The sequence below is a fragment of the Lontra canadensis genome, unplaced genomic scaffold (assembly GCF_010015895.1).
Source record: "Lontra canadensis isolate GAN:19392208 unplaced genomic scaffold, GSC_riverotter_1.0 scaffold82, whole genome shotgun sequence".
NCBI lineage: Eukaryota > Metazoa > Chordata > Mammalia > Carnivora > Mustelidae > Lontra > Lontra canadensis.
Genome location: NW_022631076.1, coordinates 7850667 through 7872416, shown reverse-complemented (window position 1 = coordinate 7872416; position 21750 = coordinate 7850667). Strand labels below are relative to the sequence as shown.

Sequence of the window (21750 nt, the reverse complement as noted above, 5' to 3'; positions counted from 1 at the left end):
GCAAGGGGTTTGCTCCGTTCTTGCCAAAGTCACATGCAAGGAAAATATTTACGTAATAATTAAATAAGTGGGCTAATGAAAGTGGCTGTTAGGCCCAGCTCTGCCCTGTTGATAGGGTGATTTATGTATAGGAGACAAGGCAATTATGTATATGAGACAAAGGCTAAAGAAAATGGGCATTTGAGTAGGGGGGTGGAGAAACTGTAGCTATTAATAAATGAGCAAGAAAGGGAGGTGTGGGGTAAGTCAGGAAAATAACTGTATGATATGAAATAAATCCCTCACATATGTAAGTCTATGAAGTCTAAAAAAAGGCACGAAGTTTAATTTGAAGGAATAACATTATGTAGAATTATGCAAACTCAGAGAAATAAAGGAAGTTTATCCATGAGTTGAAAAGAACAGACCAGTATACTGTAGTTAAAGACATGAAAAGACTGTGAAAAAATATATTAATGTCTATGAAACTACGGTGGGAGCTTCTCAGGGCATGCCCTCCGCATGGGATGAATGTTTCGGGGCCGCACTTGATGGAAGGACAGGATCTCCCTGATCTTGTCTTGGCAAATCTTGTTCGCTGCTACCCCTGCTTCAAACTCTCGGCGTTCCTCCTCCTTCTGCGCTTCCCGGGCCTGCTGCTGGTAGCACATTTGCATCTGAAGCTGCTTTCTGTACTCCTGGGCCAAACTGGAGCGCCTGTGGTATTAGAAATGTCAAAGTACAAAATTGTAAAAGCAAGCATTTGGATTCATTTAGGGCATCATAATTAAAATGTAACTTTTGAAGTCAAATTAAAATTCCCATTAAAATCAGGGTGATATAGGAAAAAATAGACGGAAAATTCAATAATGTGTTTATTTACACAATAATAATTGAGATAAACAGAACAAATATTGGTTTTAGGGAAGGAATACTTCTGGCCCCCTCACAACATTTCCTGCTATCTGGAGTGAGTCCTTGGCCTCTCTCCAGCCCCCATCCCACTCTTCTCTGAGAAGAAATGACTTCTCTACTGGTCAAACCAGGAACAGACTAGTCTGCAGGTTTTCCACTCTGCTGTCAAAGGGCCACTCGCCTGCGGGAGAGAGCTGGAGCAGGCTGCCATTGCTGGGGCCTGGCGGGGTGAGTGTACCTCATCCTGCTCAGCATGAACTAGATGATTTCCTCCGCACGTAAGCCACACGTTAAACATATAAACCACATTTTACATTTTATAGTGTGTTGTTTCGTTTTGTTTTGTTTTTACTGTGGTAAAAAAACACACAACGTAAAATTGACCACTGCACGATTTTTAAGTGTCTAGTTCAGTAGCGTTCAGTACACTCACGTTGCCGTACATCAGTTCTCCGGGACGTGTTCATCTTGCAAACTTGAAACACTCCACCCATTAAACAAGAGCTCCCTTCCCCCCTCCCCCCAGTCTCTGGCAACCACCATTCTATTTGTTGTGTCTATGAATTTGACTACTCCAGGGATCTTGTATAAATGAAATCTTACAGTACTTGTCTTTTTGTGACTGGCTTATTTCACTTAGCATAATGCCCTCAAGGTTCATGCATGAGGAGGCATCTGACAGGATTTTCCTCCATTTTAAGGTTAACTAATATTCCGCTGTACGTATATAACATATTTGGTTTATCCATTCATGTGTTAATGGACACCTGGGTTATTTCCACCTCCTGGTTATTGTGAACAGTGCTGCTTTGAACATGGCTGTGTCAATATCTCTTCAATGTCTTGCTTTCGATTATTTTGAATATACACCCAGAAGTCGGATTGCAGGATGACGTGGTAGTTCTAGTTTTAATTTTTTTTTTTTAAGAATTTATTTGTTTGAGAGAGACAGAGCAAGCACAAGCAGGAGGAGAGGCAGAGGGAGAGGGAGAAGCAGACTCCCCGCTGAGCAGGGAGCCCCAAAGCGGGGCTCTATCCCACATCTTGGGATCATGACCCGAGCTGAAGGCAGACACCCAACCAACTGAGCCTCCCAGGCGCCCCTATTTTTTAATTTTTTGAGGAAACTTCATACTGTTCTCCATGGTGGTCATGCCATTTTATAATCTATAAGCTGCATTTTAAAAATATCAGCTTTTATCAGAAAAGAAAGCATGCACACACCTCTGTGGCAGAGTCCATTTTCTAAAGATGGTCACAGCAGTATCTCCCTCCCGTGCGCTCTCCTGCAATGTGGACCTCTAGTCCCCTCATCAAGAGGTAGAGCTTCTGTCTCCATCCCTTGAATCTGGATAGCCCTGGTGACTATTTTCATGACCAACAGATTATGACAAGTGATGCTACGCCAGTCCTAGGGGCAGCCCTTCACTGGCCTGGCAGCTTCCCTATCCTGTCTATTGGAACTCTGTCAGAACCAGCCACCACACTGTGAGAAGCCCCAGCACATGGAAAGACCACATGAAGTTGTTCTGGGGGGCAACACCGGATGAGTCCCCATCTACAGTCAGCGCACGCTGCCAGCTATATGAGTTGGTATCTTAGGTGTCCAGGACGGTTGAGCCCTCAGATGAATGTAGCCCTGGCTAACATCTGACTTGAACCACATGAGGGACCTCAAGGAAGAATCACCCAAGGGAGCCCTGTCAACCAGAGAACCGTCAGAGATAATCATAACTCACTTGAAGGCACACATCGTGGGGCATTCGGTTATGTACCGATAGGTAGCTGTGATACCTTCCACACATACTGTTTTCCTTCTCTCAGTTGATTCAGAAGTTGGGCAGGGAAGCCTGTTGCTATTTATCAGGTCCCCCTCACATCTCCAACAATAAACTTCAAAAGTGACAAGGAAAGACCTCCAGAGCAGAAGCAATAGCAGGAAATCCGTAGGGTTGGCCACAAATTATTGTTAGTCCCCCCCAAACACTAGGCTCACACTAGGCTCAGGTACATAAACCCGACTCTTTTCTAGAATGAAAAGAACTTATGTCTATGTACCAAGCATATGTGTCATGGGACAGGGCCAAGGGACAGGAAAAGGGAGCAGCAATTAGAGGAACCAAGTCATCTTCCTCCACCACACTGGTCATCTGAATTGGGTATCTTGGTCATCGGTGGGAAAGTGGTGCTATGGTCCAAGAAATGCTGCCCGGACGGATCTGCCTATTTCCTCCACCAGAGCCTGGTGGTGGCTCTCAGAGGTGCCTTGTCAGAGGAAGGCAGTGGTATTTCCCAAAGCACCTAGAACATTTCAGTTTTCCCGCCCAGTGAGGCTACAAAAATTCTCCTGAGGACATTCTGTATGGACTCCCATTCTCAGAAGCCATTTCTGCTACTCCAACTAATCAAGTCACACTGAGTTTCAGGGTTCATTTCATATGAAAGAATAGTCTTGTTATTTCATTAGTATTTAATGTTGGAGCTTATTTTTTAAAAAATCATTTTAACTTACTTTATTTTTTAAGGTATTCATTCATTTTAATACCTAATGTCTATAACCACAATGTACACAATAACAATAAAATTTAATTTTACCAAGATGTTTGGTGTTTATTTTTATATGGGATTTTGTAAAGTGACTAGAGCTTTTAGGACAAATGTAATACTGATATAAAAAATGTCAGTAATGCATGAGTGATGGCACATTGTCCTCTCCCTTCCCCCTTTTTAGGCAGTAAACAATAATAAAGGAAACAAAACCATACCTTGCAAAATTCTCCTTCTCTTCACGGTTAAGCTCTTTCAGACCTTCATTTATGCGTTTCTGTTCCATAGCACGTTCTTCCTGTTCTTTTGCCTTTCGTTGTACTTAAGAAAAACAAAAGTAATTTTTGGTAAGTGACTTTCTTCAGACAAGGCTTGCTGGCAATCCCTCTTGGCATCAGGGTCATCCTGTCTTTAGAGAGGCAGAGCCTATAATCACTGGACTGTGTCGTAGGTCGATAGGGTAAAAGCAGTCCTCTCCATCAAGGGAAGATGATGATTTAGGTTTGAATGTGTGCGATCTACACAGATTTTACTCTCAACGATTTTTCACTGAAAATCTATGATCAGCCTTTTTCAAACCAGATTATCACTATTAGAACACTTCTTACCTTTCTCATCTTGAGAACAAACAGTTCTGTTGTCATTTATGTTAAAAAGAATTTATGACAAAATAATTAGAAAAGGTCTGAGTTTATAATATATAAGGCATTAATAAATTAAAATTTAAAAACATAGGCATCCAGTAAGGGTGAAAAAATAACAAAGAAACGAGAGTTCACAAAAGAATAAATACAGTCAGCAAAAACACAACTGAAATGTACAACTTTGGCCCCCAAACCCATTTATAGGAACTTTTCTTAAATAATCATATATAAGCCAAGAAGAACTATGTACAGAGATAGTAACCTGTAATTCTAAAATAGTGGTAAAAAGATTAAAGACAATCTGAAGGTCCATTAGTTGTGTTTAGATGAAATAAATCATGGTCCCTTTTTATAATAGATTTCTAGGCAGCATTACAAATTTTATAATTGAAAAAAAAAGTGACCTAGAAAAATGTTTATGGTAAGTGGCAAAGGCAGGCTGTAAAACAATACTTTCAACATAAATCCTAATTTGCTACATACATAGTAAAAATACTAGAAGGAAATACATGAAGCTGTGAATAGTAGCTATTCCTGGTGGTAGAATTATGGTTGATTTTGTTCCTTTGCTTAAAAATGGCCCCAAATACTTATATTTCCCATGTTGTCTCAATATATTTCAAAATATTTATCAGGGGTAAAAGAAATCTTTTAGTTTATAGGCTTTTTTTTCTCATTTTCTTACAACTCCACCCAATACAGGCTTACCAATTTTCAATGGCTGTTATAATTCCTGGAGTAGAGAATATATCAGTAACTCTTGCAAAGACAACTAGTGTGAAGTCTAATAGTACCTGAATGGTAAATGTGTCTATCTACTGCCTCTCTGGTCCACTGGGCTGGACATGGAACAGTGGAAATCTGAAGGTGGCAGTTCACCCTCTCAACAAATACTTCCTTTCATGACCAAGCACGGTTTGGAGCTGAGGGCATACAAAAGTGTGCTAAGACAGGGATGTGAGCAAGCCACAGTGAGAGTCCTGGAAAGAGGATTTATTAAGAATGAGGGGACATATTTGAGGAATGAGACATCTGAACTGGCCTTGAAGGATCTCCAGGATTTCTTAGGATCAAAAGCATCATAAGCAGAGAAAACTACCCAGTAAAGGTATGGAGGTATGGAGACACCTGCGGAAAGAAAAGAGGGACAGATAACAGGGAGGAGGGAGGTGTGTGTTGTGCCCTACCTTCTCACTTCCCTTTTATAGTCACTAAGGTGCACAGACCATTCAACGCACATGATTCCTCAGAATCTACTAGGATATGAAACTCTTCATAAGTTTATACTCCAAGGATTAAATTAGATAAGTTCTGCAAGGCAGGGGTCTTGCCTTAATCCTTTTTACATCCCTCGTATCATTTTACACATAATACCTACTTATAAATATTTTGGTTACTACTTAAGTTGAATTAAGGCCCAACGATAATATTATTATAATTCACGTCCTTACATTTTTCCTGAACTTGAAGTTTTCTTGTACACATGACCTCATTCACAAGTTGTCTCCTTGCCTCCTTTTCAAGTCTCAGCTCCTTGTCCTTCTCCGCCAACTTCTTTTCCTTCTCTGCCTCTAATATTCTGTCCAGTTCTTTCTCCTGAGCTCTCTCCTCCTCACGCCGCTGTGCCACATACTGAAGATATATCTCCTGTTCTCTTGCCATCTCTTCCTACAAACAGAAGAATTACCTCACGTTGTTAAAATTGTAGGTGTGATAATGGTATGGAGGATAAGTTTTAAAACAATCTTTTAGAGCTACAATCCCAATTTTTTAGAACAACATAATGAGACATTTATGGATGAAATATTCTCTCTCAGGTTTAGTTCAAAATATTCAAGAGTGGTGGTAGGGAATGGGTGGGGCACACACATAATACAGAAAGGCTGTTAGCTGGTGGCTGCTGAAACTAAGTGAAGGACATATGGGCGTTTACTGTGCTATTCTTTGTACCTGCGCTTTATAATACATTTTTGAATAAATCACTTCAAACACTTCCCAAACTGTTTTTCAAAGTCGTGTCTGGATAATTTTCAATTATACAGCTTTATCTTCATTTATTTCCATTTACATAGGTTATGAAATTGTAACCTGATAAAGTAAGTCATTACTACTATGACAGCACTGCTTCTGACTACAAGATGGTCACTTGATACCTTGATAACAGACATTCTCAGCCTTAGCTATACTCTGGAATCACCTGGGATCTTTAAAAAGCACCAAGGGCTGATTCTCACCCTGAGAGTCCGTTCTAATGAACAGTGTTTAAGCTCGCCAAGTGATTTTAATGTGCAGCTAAGGCTGTGAACTGGGCTTTGCAATGCTGGCATTTTTAGTTGGCGTCTCTGTTGTTCATGGTATTATACTTGTGCCATTCCATCCGATCTCTGTTCTGACTGCTTTTGAGAATATCATAAATCTGGGGGAGGACTGACAAGGTCTGAACTGTACCCTCAGAATAACTTGCATTCATAGTCTCATCCGTGGGGATAAATTTAACAAAAGAAGTGCAAAACTTATACTCTGAAAACTAAGAAACTGAAAAAATAAGTGGAAAGACATCCTATGTTCATGGATCAGAAGACAATACTGGTAAAATGGCAACTGTCTACATTTGGTCTACAGATTCAAAACGATCCCGATCAAAACCCAAAAAGGTTTCTATGCATAAATCCACAAGCAGATTCCAGATTCATATGGCAATGCAAGAGAGCCAGAAAAGCCAAAACAATCTAAAAAAGAATAAAGTTGGAAGATTCACATTTCCTGATTTCAAATTTACTGCAGAGCTACAGTGATCAAGGCATATATATATATATATGTGCTACTGGCATAAGGATGGACACACAGATTAATGGAAAAGAATCAAGATTCCAGAGCTAAGCCCTCACATTCACCATCAACTGATTCTGACAAGTGTACCAAGACGATCCTATAGGGGAAGAACCGTCTCTTCCAACAATGGTGTTGGGACAACTGGGTATCTACGTGCAAAAGAATGAAGTTGGACCTCTACCTCACAACATACACAAAAGTTAACTCAAAATGGATCAAAGGCCTAAATGGGAGAACTAAACCTATAAAACTTTAAGAAGAAAACAGAGGACCGCCATCTTCTTGACCTTGGGGGTAGGAACTGACATTTAGATATAACACTAAAAGCACAAGCAACAAAACAAAATGTAGATACATCGGACTTTATCAAAATTAAAACTTTTGTACTTCAAGGGATACCTTTAATAAAGTGAAAAGACAACCCACAGGATGAAAAAAAAAATATCTGCACAGAGTTTATGGGTAAGGGACTTGTATCTAGAACATATAAAGAACTATTACAACTCAGTAATAAAGTCAAATAATCCAATTAAAATTTGGGAAAATGATTAGAATAGATTTCTTGAAATTTCGAATAGGTTCAAATAGATTTCTCCAAAGAAGATATACAGATGGTGGATAGGCACAGAAAAAGAAGCTCAACATCACTACTCATTAGGGAATGCAAATCAAAACCACAATAACAGATCACTTCAGACACACTAAGGCGGTTAAAATAAAAGAGACAAACAATAACAAGTGCTAACAAGCGTGTGGAGAAATCAAAACCTGCGACACTGCTAGTGAGAACATAAAATGGTGAAACCACTTTGGAAAACAATTTGGCAAGTACTCAAAAACTTAGGGTTACCTTGGGACTCATTAATTCTACTCCTAGGTATATGCCCAAGAGAAGCAAAAACCTATGTCCAATCAAAAATTTATATGAGAATATTCACAGTAGCATTATTTATAATAGCCCAAAAAATGCAAACAAATCAAATATCCTTAGGCTGACAATGAAACATGGTGCATCGGTACAGTGAAGAATTATTCAGCCATATTAAAGAATAAACTATTCATACATGTTACAACATGGATAAGCCTTGAAACATTATGCTAAGTGAAAGATACAGTCAAAAGGTCACAAAATATATAATTCTATTCATAATAAAGTCCACAATAGCAAATATATAGAGACAGAAAATACATTAGTAGTTGCTTAGGAATGGGGGTAAGGAGGGTCACCTGGGTGGCTCAGTTAAGCTCAGGTCATGATTCCAGGGTCCTGAGATCCAGCCCCAAGTTGGGCTCCCTGCTCAGCAGGGAATCTGCTGCTGCTTCTCCCTCTGCCCCATCCCCCGCTGTGTGCATTCTCCAATCCTCCCTCTCTCTTTCAAATAAATAAATAAATCTGAAAAAAAAAAAAAAAAAAAAAAGGAAAGGGGGCAAGGCGTGGGGAAGAGTGAGATAATAAAAAGTTCTAAAATTGACTGTGGTGATGGTTGCACACTTATGTGAATATACCAAAAAGCCACTGAATATATATTTGAAATGGGAAATTTTATGAATTATACCTTAATGAAGCTGTTAAAAAATAAAATAAAATGATCTAATGGAGAACCAAAAACTCAGTAACAAAAAAAAAAAAAAATGAAAGCAAGAAAAGAATCCAATTAGAAAATGGGAAAAAAATATGAGAAGACATTTCACTGAAGAAGATATACATATAGCAAATAAGCACATGAAAAATTGATCAACATCATTGGTTATTATGGAAATGTAAAATAAAAAAACAATGAGATATCACTCTACATCTATCTGTAGAGCTAAAGTAAAGAAGAGTGCCACCACCAAATGCTGGTAAGGATGTGGAGATACTCAATCATCCATTCATTGTTGGTAAGAATGTACCATTACTGATCACACGGTAAAGCTACTGTGAAAAACAGCTTGGCAGTTTTCTTTAAAAACAAAACAAAACAAAACAAACAGCAAACAAAAAACCAAACATGCAATCACAACTAACCTTCGAGGCCTTTTTCCCATAGAAACAAAAATTTGTGTTCACACAAAAACCTGTACATAGGTAAATGGTAAAAACAGACCGTGGTGCAGTCTTACCATGAACACTACTTGACAATAAAAATAAACACTACTAATACATTCAATAACTGGATAAATCTCCAGAGAATGACGCTGAATGAAAATGTCAATCCCAAAAGGTTACATACTATAGAACACTCTTGAAATGACAAAATTGTGGAATGGAGAACAGGGAAGCAGTCGCCAAGGATTAAGAAGGGGATGAAGACAAGAGGGAAGTGGATGTGGCCAAAGAAGGATTCTTCAGAATCCTTGTGATGGGAATGTTCTGTATCTTGACAGTTCAATGTCAATATCCTGGCTGTGATATTAGCCTATAGTTATTCAAGACATCATAGAGAAAAACTGAATAAAAGGTCCATGGCATCTCTATGTATTATCTCTTTGCATTATTTCTTTCAACTGCATGTGAATCTATAATTATCTATAATTATCCCCAAATAAAAAACTTAATTAAAAAAATAGTAGAAGATTCCTGGTTCCCAATCTAGTATATAAGGAGCTTAAAAGGTGCCACTCTGGCATTCTAACAACAAGTAAAAAGCTTAACAAATCAGCTTTTAATTTTAACTTAATAAATCAACAATCTTGGGGCACCTGGGTGGTGCAGGCTGTTAAGCATCTTGGTTTCGATTCAGATCGTGATCTCAGGGTCATGAGACCAAGCCTTGTGCTAGGCTCAGTGCTCAGCATGTTCTCTCTCTCTTTCTCTCTCTCGGAAATTAAAAAAAATCAATCTTAAAAAGAAATCAACAATCTTGGTTCCATAAGAGAAGTGAGGTCACAGGGCAAACCACTGCCCCCAGATTGGAGAGACAGACAGGTAAATACAGACAATCACAAATTACCATAGTGGAAACCCATGAGCAGAAACTTCTATGGGAACCAGTTCTGGGATAGGAAAACCTGCAACTGATGAATTGCTAGAGGCCCAGTGCAGACACTTCTAAGAGTTAAAAACTCTAAGGGGACCCAGTCATGAAAGGTGGAGGAGACCACACTTTGGGGAGTTTTACCTCCTGAAGCTCTACCAAGTTCTCACAGCGAATAGCAGAGAAAAAAGCCTTTCATGCTTCCCGCAGCAGAAGAAATGGAATCATTTTGAAATACACCACCAGAACATGCTGTTCTTAGGTTTGCTCTCAGGAGCAAATATTTAACCAGAGCCTAACCTGCTCTGGTTTTTATCTGAGCCTAACTGACCTGAGAGGAGGGAAATCCCAACTCCAGGAGCCCTGTAGCCTTCCATGCGGGAAAACAGAAACACCATAATCAAGGATTCCAATGACGAGGGAGAGTCCAGACCCAAAGGCACCAGCTCTGAAAGACAGAGGGAGAATCCCTTCCTCCGCTTGCCTGGATTTTTATGGCTTGGAGCTGACCTCACCCTTCTATTGTACTTATTACCACAAAGGCTCAAAGCCAGCAGAACACACTAGATGAGACCTGAGTCCTCTGTAACATTGGTGTGGTGCAATGGGTCTATCACATCTCTGAACACAGCAACCCAGAGGACCCAGATTTTATCTCCAGTCTTGAAGAGGTCCCAATTGTCCATAAATCCAGATAATTCTTCTTATAGACAACCCCCCTCCCAAATTAACAGGGCCATGTGCCTCCACTTTGTGGGGACCTCCCATACTATTCAGCAGGCACTGGAAGGAGTAAACTTGATGGCACCCCATGAAAGAGACACTTAACTAGACTCCCAGGTTTTATAATACCAAGACAGCCCACAAGCCCAAGGCTAGCTTTCAGGTGCCAAGCCTGCAACCCACCCTGTACAGCAACCTTCCTGTCTCCTGGTCCTGGAGCTCCCATGCCCAATCTGTCAGGAAGCAATGTCTGAGACATTTTAAATAGCAGGGAGCCTTGTACTAGCAGCTCCACCAACTGGGGGTGCCTAGCGATCTTATATTGAGACAAATATGAAGTAAGCTCCTCTCTTTAAAACAAGTGATTACCTCACTACAGAGCCCAATGTTAATGTCTCAGAGGCCTTCAGAGATCCCAAGGCTCCCTCTCTCCCAAACAACATCCCTGATGGCAGGCTTGACAGTCTCCCAGAAAATGACCCTACGGATTTGGCAGTTCCTCAGAGCTTGTCCCATCTGCACAGTTGTCCACTTACGACTCTGGTGACCCACTGGGACAAAGGCAATCACCAGACATTCCTGGCTCTATTAGACACAGAAGCCCAAGTCACAGTGATTCTAAACTCAGTCATGGACACCATGCATTCCTTTCCTAGGTGCACCCCTGGCAACTCCACAGAGCTCACTGAGATCGCTCAACTAGCAATAGAGCCCATACCTGGGGTTCCACCCTGGGCCAGGCCTCTAGTATGTACAGTTGACCCTGACTGTGGAAATGCAAAATGCTACAGCCACTTTGGAAGACAATTTGGCAGTTTCTTAGAAAACTAAACATACTCTTACCATATGACCCAGCAACTATACTCCTTGGCATTTACCCAAATGATCTGAAAACATATAGCCACACAAAAGCCGGCACACAAATGTGTATAATAGCTTTAGTCATAATCACTAAAAACGGAAGCAGCCCAGGATATCCTTCAGTAGGTGACTGGATAGTCTGTGCTCCATCCACACAATGGAACATTATTAAGAGTGAAAAGGAAATGAGCTGCAGAGTCGGGAAAAGGTATGGAGGAAACTTAAATGCACAGTACTTGGTGAAATAAGTGAATCTAAAAAGGCATCATACTGTATGATTCCAACTTGACGACATCCTAGAAAAGGTGAAACTGTGGAGACAGTAAGAAGATATGTAGTTTCTATGGGTTTGGAGTCAGGGGAGAGGAATGAACCAGGGGAGCACAGAGGATTTTAGGATAGTGAAATTACTGTAGGATACTTTCATGGTGGCTACATGTCATCTTACATTCGTTCAAACCCATAGAATGTACAACACCAAGAGTAAACCTTCACGTAAACTATGGACTCTGGGTGATACGGACATGTGGATGTGGCTTCATCAGTGGTAACAAATATCCACTCTGGGTGGGGGATATTGGTAGCACAGGAGGCTACGTCCTACGTAGAGGCAGGGGGTACATGGGAAATCTCTGTATCTTTCACTTAATTTTGCTCTGAACCGAGAACTGCTCTAAAAAATAAAGTTTATTTTTAAAAAGAAAGAAACAAAAAATAGTACCTATGGGAAAGGCACAACGACCTCAGGATTTCAACACAAATTTCAAAAGAACAGACAACAGAATACATACCCAACGCTTTTCTCTACTCTCTGCCTGACAAAACTTTACATATCTTTCAAGGTCCAACTCGAAGAATACCACTTCTTCAGTGACATTTTTGCCAGCTTCACGGCATACTTAGTCACCCACTTCCTTCTCTCCCATCCTGCTATCACAATGCCAACTCCACCTTATAGGCGGGCTCCAAATTCAATGGGCATCAGAATCCCCTGGGGGAGCTTGTTGAAAGATTTCTTGCCCCTGTCAAGATTTTGATTTGGAGACTCAGTTCTGGAGGCTATGAATTTCTACTTCTAACATCCTCCCAGATGATGCTGACGTTGCTGGTTCATGGCCCACACTTAAGAGTAGCCTAGTATGGTTCACATGTGTCTGGCTCCTGTAAGACTGAAAGCTGAGCGAGCTATCTTGTTTAGCACATAGTAGTAGCACATTTTGAACAAACATCTTACTCTCTTTTGCTTCTTTTTATCAGCATCTTCCTGTAAGTCTTGAAGGGCCCTTTGCACAAGCTTCATGTCCAAATCCTGTTCTTCTCTATATTCCTGCTGAATATGTTCTATCTTCTCTTGGAGGGCTTTCTGCAAAGCAGCCCTAATTTCCTGTTTTGCCTTCTGTTTCTTCAGCTTATCCTGTTCATTCTCGAGTTTCACCTGTGCCTTGTCATTTTCCTAAGGCAAAATAATAATGAAGATTATGCATTGGTACAGTTGGACAAAACAAAACAGAAGGTAAATCATTTCACTTAAGAGACTGAGAATCAAGTGTCTCTTGGAGATACACACACCTGAATTTAGAGGGACTGTAAGATGGAAAACTTGACTTTTCATTGCCGAGTCAGGAATAGCACTTTGTGCTGTGCATGATTATGAAATAATAAATGGTTGTGGAGTTCAAAATACAGAAAAGTATAGAGAGAAATCACCTTTAATCCTAGTACCCACCACCCACCACCACACTCAACATTTCAGTGTATTGGCCTTCTAGACTTTACTCTTCTATGTACACCTACCACATCCAGATATGGACACATTATTAAGGAGCTATAGGAGCCCCAAACTGGAAATGTGCCTCAGCTACATATACAAAATTAAATTGTATGCATTTTGTTTTTTTAAAAGTATTCCCCCATTCCTTTCATTTTCTTACCTTTCTGATCCTCTGAGGCAGCTTAACCGCCTGGCCAATCAAGCAGTTTTAACTAGGGCACCAATATTGTCAGGCATTGTGGGTTTGCTAGAAAATCTGGGTACGGTATAAACTGCAGCATTAGTCCTTGTTCCAGAGGCAGCTGAGCAGTCCTGGAGGGAAAAGTACTTGCCCAGCTGGGACAAGAGATGACATGGCAATAGTGAGGATGGTATACAATTCCCAGTGTGATTTAACTGAGATTCACAACAGCCACAGCCATCATGATCACTGGTTTGTGAGAAGACAGTTACATGCTAGACTTTCCTATTAATGTCATGAATGGTAAATCCTCAATTGTGAGGGTCAAAAGAAAACGTGAAAATCCTCTGCTACATCTAAGGAAAAGCAATGGCTATCAAAAATGAAAGTCAGTGTAACAGCAGGTCACATTTTTTTTTTTAAAGTAAGCCTGACTACACCAGGACGAAGCAATCAGCCAAATCCCCGTTATGAGAAATGGGGGAGATAGGATAGGACAGGAGAGAAGTGTTCAAGATTAACAGACCTAAAAGCAGTTCATCATGTCTTGATTTCTCCAGGGTAGTTCTGACTGTGCACCTGTTGTGCTAATATAATTAATTTATGGCACCCCTTTCAACCTCAATTGTGCCTTACTTTGAATAAGATAGAATCCCCCTTTCTAGAGAGACTATAAGAACATGTTTGATTCTGATTTAAATATCTAATAGTTCAGACAATGATAGAAATTTGATATTGATTTTAGATAATAAAAAGGAATCACAGTTAATTTTTTTAGGTCTGATATTGGCATGTATAAGAAAATGTCCTTAATCGTGTCATTGAGACACATACTTGACATGTATTTAAGGGGGAAATGACATGCCTGAGGCACCCCAGCATCCCAGTAAGACTATCTTTTGTACCCTCATGTAATGACTGGTGGTGGGAGCCCCTCCATAACTTCAGCTGGGGGCTAGTAACCAGAAAGACCAAACCATATGATTAGAGGGTTGAGACTTTCAGTTCTAGATGCCCTTCAACCTCCAGAGAAGAGAGGGACCAGAAATTGAGTCCAGTCATCGAAGGTAAATGATTCAATTAATCACACCTATATAAGAATACCTCCATTAAAATGCCAAATAATAGGGTTGGTGAACACATGGAGGTATTGGGAACACAGTATGCCCAGAGAGGGTGTGCAAGCTCTGTGTGTTGCCCACAATACCTTGTCCTATGCATCTCTTCCATTTGCCTGTTTCTGAATTGTACCTTTTACAATAAACCAGTATATAGCAAGTAAAGCACTTTCTGGGGGTGTCGGAGTTATTTTAGTGAATTATCAAACTTAAGGGGAGCTAAGAGAAACTCTGATTTTGTAGCCCAGTTGGACAGAGGTGTGGGTACCCTGAGGACCTACCACTTGTGACTGGTCTCTGGAGTCCAAGCAGTCTTCTGGGACTGAGCCCTTAAACCTGTGGAGTCTAATGCTATCGCTGGTAGCTAGTGTCAGAATCCAATCAAAGTGTAGGTCACCTAGTTGGTAGGGCCCATGGAGAATTACAGAATTCTTTGGTGTGAGGGAAAAACCCACACATTTGGTGTCAGAAGTATTGTGAGTAAAAATGACTCACTAGGTATCTTACAACAGAAGTAATTTGGGGGCCACCATTTAAATTTTCTTAGAGAAGCAAAAATATTTAGACATCTTCAAACTCTCCAAAAGAAAATAGTCTCAAACCCAGGAAGATTTTTAAGGCTCTGAAGTATCTTACCTTTAGCATTTCTTATGGTTCTAAATTTCAATACTTGGGACTTCCCAGGAAAATATACATTTTTCCTAAATTTGGTTGACATTGAAGTACTAGTTGCTGGAAGCTTTATATACATATAGAATTGCTTCTTTTTTTAGTGCTTTCATACTTTTCCAGTGACAGTTCTAATTTCTCTATAGTAGGGGCAATGACCTTGTTGGAACAAAATGATTGATTTTGGTGGCTGGGGCAGAGGGGCCACTGTAGCTGTTGCATAGCACTTTACATAGGATTGGGAAACTGTCATTTATCCGTATCAAAGAATAGGGGGATGTTGCCAAACTGCCACCAGCCCTTCATGGTACTGCCCATGATTATTACATTTCATCCTCACAACAAAGACAAGTGCCTTTTGCCTCATTTTTTAGAGAAAGAGACCAAGTCGCAGTAGTGAAGTAACTTGCCCTGTGCGATGGGATGGCACTATTGACTGGGCCTTGGAATCCAAGGCTCTGACCATAGTCGTTGCCCGGGGAACTATCCAGGCCATGAGGCAAAGGGCACGGTAGCAGGCCTACAAACTGCGTAGTATACCCATTGAGTGGATCATCCCACAACAAGCATCATAAAAGGCCCACCACAAAGCGTGCCTCCTCTTCCTTCAGCTGCTGCTCGGCCTGCCTCTGCGCTTTGATGCTCGTGATCTGGGCATTAAGGCCCAGGCGTGTGTTCTCCACCAGCTCTTTCTGCCTCCTCGCCTCTTCAGCTTCTCGCTTTTCCTTGGTTAATCGGTCTTCCTCCCAGAGCTTTGAGAACATCTGCTCTTCCACCCGTTTTTGCCTTTTCAGCTCTTCATTGAAAGCTACCTGTGCTTTCCGCTCCTCGCTCACCTTCTTCTCATGGATACAAAACAATTCAACACGGAGCTCCTCACACCGTTCTCTGAAAGGAGAATTGTTTTGTTGTTTTTTTTTGTTTTTTGTTTTTTGTTTTTTTTTGTCAGAGAGAGTGAGCACAGGCAGACAGAGTGGCAGGCAGAGGCAGAGGGAGAAGCAGGCTTCCTGCTGAGCAATGAGCCCGATGTGGGACTTGATCCCAGGACGCTGGGATCATGACCTGAGCCGAAGGCAGCCACTTAACCAACTGAGCCACCCAGGCATCCCTGAAAGGAGAATTTTTAAGAGGCAAAACCCAGCCTCTCATGAGACACTGCTCTATTTAAGCACACATCTGCACAGACACTGAAGTATGAAAAGTGAAAGACCTAAAGGTAGGCCACCAGAGCCGAGAAGACATGTGAGGGGCAGCAGGGAGACCGGCATGAGGACACAGACAAAACACAGGCACCGAAGTCTGGCCAAGCAGACTCTGAAACCACGATCTGACATTTCTGTGTGACCGTGGATCAAAAACTCGACCTATCTGAGCCTGTTTCTTTATCTGTAAAACAATTCTCTTTCAAGGTTCTGGTAAGGATCAGAGAAAATGGATGAAATTATCTGGTAGATAACAGAAGCTAAATAAATGGTAACTATTATTATGATCGCAGAGGAAACAGAAGAGGCATGGGTCCCTGCAATATTACGCGTAGATTAAGGCTTTGGTAGGAAGAGGCCCTGAAAGCCAAGAAAAGAGCTAAGGGTCAGCATATCACGGTAAAGCTGCCCCAGTATCCCTGGATTCCTGGTGGGACCCATGTCACTGATGGGGTTTCTGCCAGAGCTGGGAAAATAGCCCAAACGCTACCTTTTCATATCTAGGCTTATGTCACCATTCCAGAAGAAATGCTCTCTCTGTAAGTGTTTAGGCCTCGTCCTTCCTTTCAGTCTTAGTAATTCAAATTTCCTCAGAAGTTCTTCCTTGAGCCTGTTTTTAGTTTAAGGGCTATGATATTCAATACTGTCCACACTTTAGAATTACTTAGGGGTATCTTTAAAATCCCACTCTCCACTTCTTCCCTCTGCTACTCCCAGTCCAGACTAGTTAAATCAGAATATCTGGGGGCAGAATCTAAGCACCTATATTTTTTCAGAGTGCCTCAGAAACTTCTGGCATATAGTCAAGTTTGAGAATCTTTGATTCAAAGTAATGCTTATAAAATACCAAGTCTTCCTAGTTTCATCAAGTTCAGCACCAAGAAGCTGAAATTTGAGAATTGGCTCAATAAAAAACTTCAAAGAATTTTAGTTGCTAAGGTTGAAAGAAAGGTTGATGTCTAAAACTACAAGCATGGTCAATACACAGAAATTGACATTTATCAGATATGGTTAAGTATTGCTCAACATTTGATGAGGACATTTGATGAGTCTCATTTCCCTGACTAAAGGGGAAATCTCTGTGAGGGCTGGGACTCAGGAACATATTTCAGGAATATACTCTCCATACTACCTACCCAATGTCCATTAAATAATTGTTGGTTAAATTGACATACAGTTATGCTTATTAGCAAAATAATGGTAACTGCCAGTTATCTATACTCTGTGGAAAGCTCAAAAAGATTACAGAAGCTGAAATTGCTAGGTTATCAAAAACAAACAAACAAAAAAACCACTTTAACACTGAAAAATAAATTTATCAGTGAAATTCTATCAGAATTGGCCATGACAACAAATTAAAGTCTTTCCTAATCCTATGACTTATACTCTGGAAAAGTTATTCAGTTAATAAAAAACTGAAGCCTAAGAACAATAAGTATGGCTTATGATATTTAAAAAAAAAAAACACACAAAACTTTCTGGGGCGCCAGGGTGGCTCAGTCGTTAAGCGTCTGCCTTCGACTTTGGTCATGATTCCAGAGTCCTGGGATCAAGCCCTTCATCAGCTCCCTGCTTAGTGGAGGGTCTGCTTCTCTTTCTCCCTCTGCCTGCCGCTCTGCTTACTCGTGTTCTCTGTCTCTCTGTCAAATAAATAAATAAAATCTTTTTTTAAAAAACTTTCTAATTACAAAACTAATACATGCAGAAAAACCGGAAAATACGGAAAAGAATGAAAACAATAAATAAATGCTTAATCCCTCTCCCCAGAGATAACTGCTTTTACTATGTTAGTGTATTTCATTCTAGTCTTGTGTGTGTGCATTTTTATTAGAATTGGGGTCATTCTGTATATCTATGTACTTATATTGATATCTCCTTATATCTTAATTTTTCCACCTAACATTATTTTGGGAATGTCTCTTCATGGAATCTTCTTAAAACACCTAACCTCAAAACTTTATTATAGTTTACTAAACTATGTAATAGAGGCTAGAGCCTTTAAATATATCAATTTGTTTAAATATTTCCTTGTTTGATGAATGTATAGGTTACTTCTAACTCTTACAATAATGTTGCAATGAATATTTATAAATGTAGCTCTTTCTGCTTATCTCTGATGATTACCTAAGGTATTCCTTTCCTTAATATAAAATCAGAGTACAGGGGTACCTGGGTGGCTCAGTGGGTTAAAGCTTCTGCCTTCAGCTCAGGTCATGATCTCAGGGTCTAGGATCGAGCCCCGCATTGGGCTCTCTGCTCAGCGGGGAGCCTGCTTCCCTTCCTCTCTCTCTGCCTGCCTCCCTTCCTCTCTCTCTGCCTGCCTCTCTGCCTACTTGTGATCTCTGTCCATCAAATGAATAAATTAAAAAAAATATATATTTAAAAAAATCAGAGCACAAAAATGGTGTCAGGCACCTGATGATGTACTTATATTGATATCTCTTTAGAACTCAGAAAGCCTGATTTAACACTGTACGAAGGTGTCCATATCAAGTATTTCTTTAGATCAGTAAATCTTCAAACTTTGATTAGGTATCCTTTTCTGTAAAAAAAAAAAAAAAAAATTCTAAGCACCCACAAACAGGTAGGATTATTATTTATAAGCTGTATGCAATTATTACTATATTACTATATAACCTAAATTACTAAATATAGCAAAAACAAAACCCAAAGACAGATGAGATTTAAATAAAAAACATCAGGGGCGCCTGGGTGGCTCAGTGGGTTAGGCCACTGCCTTCGGCTCAGGTCATGATCTCAGGGTCCTGGGATCGAGCCCCGCATCGGGCTCTCTGTTCAGCGGGGAGCCTGCTTCCTCCTCTCTCTCTGCCTGCCTCTCTGCCTGCTTGTGGTCTCTGTCTGTCAAATAAATAAATAAAATATTTAAAAAAAAAATAATAAATAAATAAATAAATAAATAAATAAAAAACATCAAATATTTCCTCCCTACATCCTAATGATTCACCTATTCACTTAACCTTGAGAACATCTGACTCAGGGAAACTCATTTTTATCTACAGATAAAAGTGTATATCTCTATTTTAATTATAATCATCAGTGATAAGAGGAAAACCTTATGTTTGTGAGTGTTTTAAATAGTACTTTCACAGTAAAATCTTATTTTATCCTCACATGTGTCTTACAACTTAGATGGAGCATCAAGTATTATTCCCATTTTGGAGTTACAGCAATTAAAACTCAGGGAAACTTAATGTCTTCCCAAGCCACATGGCCAGTAGTTGTAATATTATTAGCAACAGTTACTAAGTGCTTATTATTTGCCCAGTGCTGTTCTGAGCAGTTGACATGTTATGAACTCTTATAACAACCAATGTTGCAACATCACTCCAAGTTCATTCTTATTATTATCTCCAGGTTAAATAAAATGGAAGCACAGAGCAGTTAAGCATCATGGGTAAGTTCATACATTTCATATGTGCTAGAGCTGGGACTGAAGACCTGGTAGTCTGGCCCTGGAATCTGGATTCTTTTGTACTTCATTCTATCACCTCTATCAGTAATTAACAGAGGCAAGACAATTCTTGAGTGCTCTGACAACACATCTTAGGGTAGTCCTTTAATAAAAACACAAAAACAAAATAAAGCCAAAAAATGTCTACTTTAATCTGGGATCTAATCGCTAATTGCATATAAATATAGGACACTTAAAAACAAATTTCAGGGGCGCCTGGGTGGCTCAGTGGGTTAAAGCCTCTGCCTTCGGCTCAAGTCATGATCTCAGGGTCCTGGGATCGAACCCCACATCGGGCTCTCTGCTCGGCGGGGGGCCTGCTTCCTCCTCTCTCTCTCTCTGTCTGCCTGTCTGCCTGCTTGTGATCTCTCTCTCTGTCAAATAAATAAAATCTTAAAAAAAAAAAAAAAACAAATTTCAGGGGATGTCTGGGTGGCTCAGTGGGTTAAGCCTTTGCATTCAGCTCAGGTCATGATCTAAGTGTCCTGGGATCGAGCCCCGCATTGGGCTCTCTGCTCAGCGGGGAGCCTGCTTCCCCCTCTCTCTCTGCCTACTTGTGATTTCTGTCAGATAAATAAATAAAATCTTAAAATAAAAAAACAACAACAAAACAGCTCTAGCTGCCATCTTGTGTCCCTGCTTGTGTGCACCTAATCTCAGCTGGTCTGACAGAGACCACCTAAACGCCGACCCTACTCCCCCGGGGTGGTACAATTTCTGCCCGTACAAGATTGATGAAGGAAACTATCACCCACCAGGAGCAACTCACCTAACTGCAAGCACAAGTGCACATTGGTGGGAAGGGAACTGCTCGCCAAAAGAAGGTGGTTCACAGAAGAGCTATAGCTAATGATAAAAACCTTCAGTTCTCCTTAGGGGTACACAATACCTCTGGTATTGAAGAAGTGAATAATTCACAAACCAAGGAACAGTGATGCGCTCTAACAACCCCAAAGTTCAGGCATTGCTGGCAGCGAACACTTTCACCACCACAGGCCACGCTGACACAAAGCAGCTGATGGAAAAGCTCGCCCGTATCTTAAGCCAACTTGGTGCCGACAGTCTGACCAGTTGAAGAGAACTGGCTGAAGCTCTGCCCAGTCTGTGGATGGAAAAGACCCACTTGCTGGGAGGAGGAGGATGAAGTTCCAGATCTTGTGGAGAATTTTGATGAAGCTTCCAAGAATAAGCAAACTTAACTGAGTCAATTTCTGAAGAAGATAAAACTTGAAGAAGTTACTGGGAGCTGTTATTTTTATTATGACTGCTTTTTAAAAATTTTATCCCTGGATCTGGTAAAATCTAGATCTCTAATATTTTTAAGCCCAAGCCACTGGACACTGCAGCTCTTTTCAGTTTTTGCTTGTGCACAATTCATTCTTGGCAGCTAATTAAGCTGAAGAAGTCTGGAATAAAGTTTGAAACAAGGTTAATAAAGTTCTTTGCCTAGGATACAATTTTATTTTTTATTTCACTGACACTGATTTGTGCACAGAAAGCAACGTTGTTTGTAGAAAGCTAATCCTGGCATGTAATATGGCCAGTAATCTTTGATGAAATTTGATTAAAGATTTTTAAATGGCCATATAATAAAAAAAAATTCACAATGTATCAAAAGCATGATCCATAAAAGAAATATTGATAAACTGGATTTCATCAAACTTAAAAACTTTCTCTCTGTGAAAGACCCTGTTAAGAGGAAAACAAACAAACTATAGACTAAGAAGAAAAATGTTTCCAAACCACTTAACCCATACAAAGGACTCATTTCTAGAATATATAAAGAACAGGGGCACCTGGGTGGCTCAGTCAGGTAAGTGTCTGCCTTTGGCTCAGGTCATGATCCCAGGGTCCTGGGATCAAGCTCCCTGGCTCATCT

General features: G+C 40.4%; 1 protein-coding gene across 1 annotated transcript in view; it reads right to left on the bottom strand.

Annotated features, from left to right (window-relative positions):
• Positions 1–288: 288 nt before the first annotated feature.
• CFAP53 (cilia and flagella associated protein 53) overlaps positions 289–21750 on the bottom strand; it is a 38833-nt gene continuing 17371 nt past the window's right edge. Inside the window, exons 4-8 of the mRNA XM_032882531.1 lie at positions 15782–16085; positions 12693–12911; positions 5537–5753; positions 3660–3762; positions 289–696 (exon numbers count right to left, since the gene is read on the bottom strand). Of these exons, the coding sequence (XP_032738422.1) occupies positions 468–696; positions 3660–3762; positions 5537–5753; positions 12693–12911; positions 15782–16085 (1072 nt within the window). The 3' untranslated portion in view covers positions 289–467. The remainder of the gene's footprint in view (positions 697–3659; positions 3763–5536; positions 5754–12692; positions 12912–15781; positions 16086–21750) is intronic.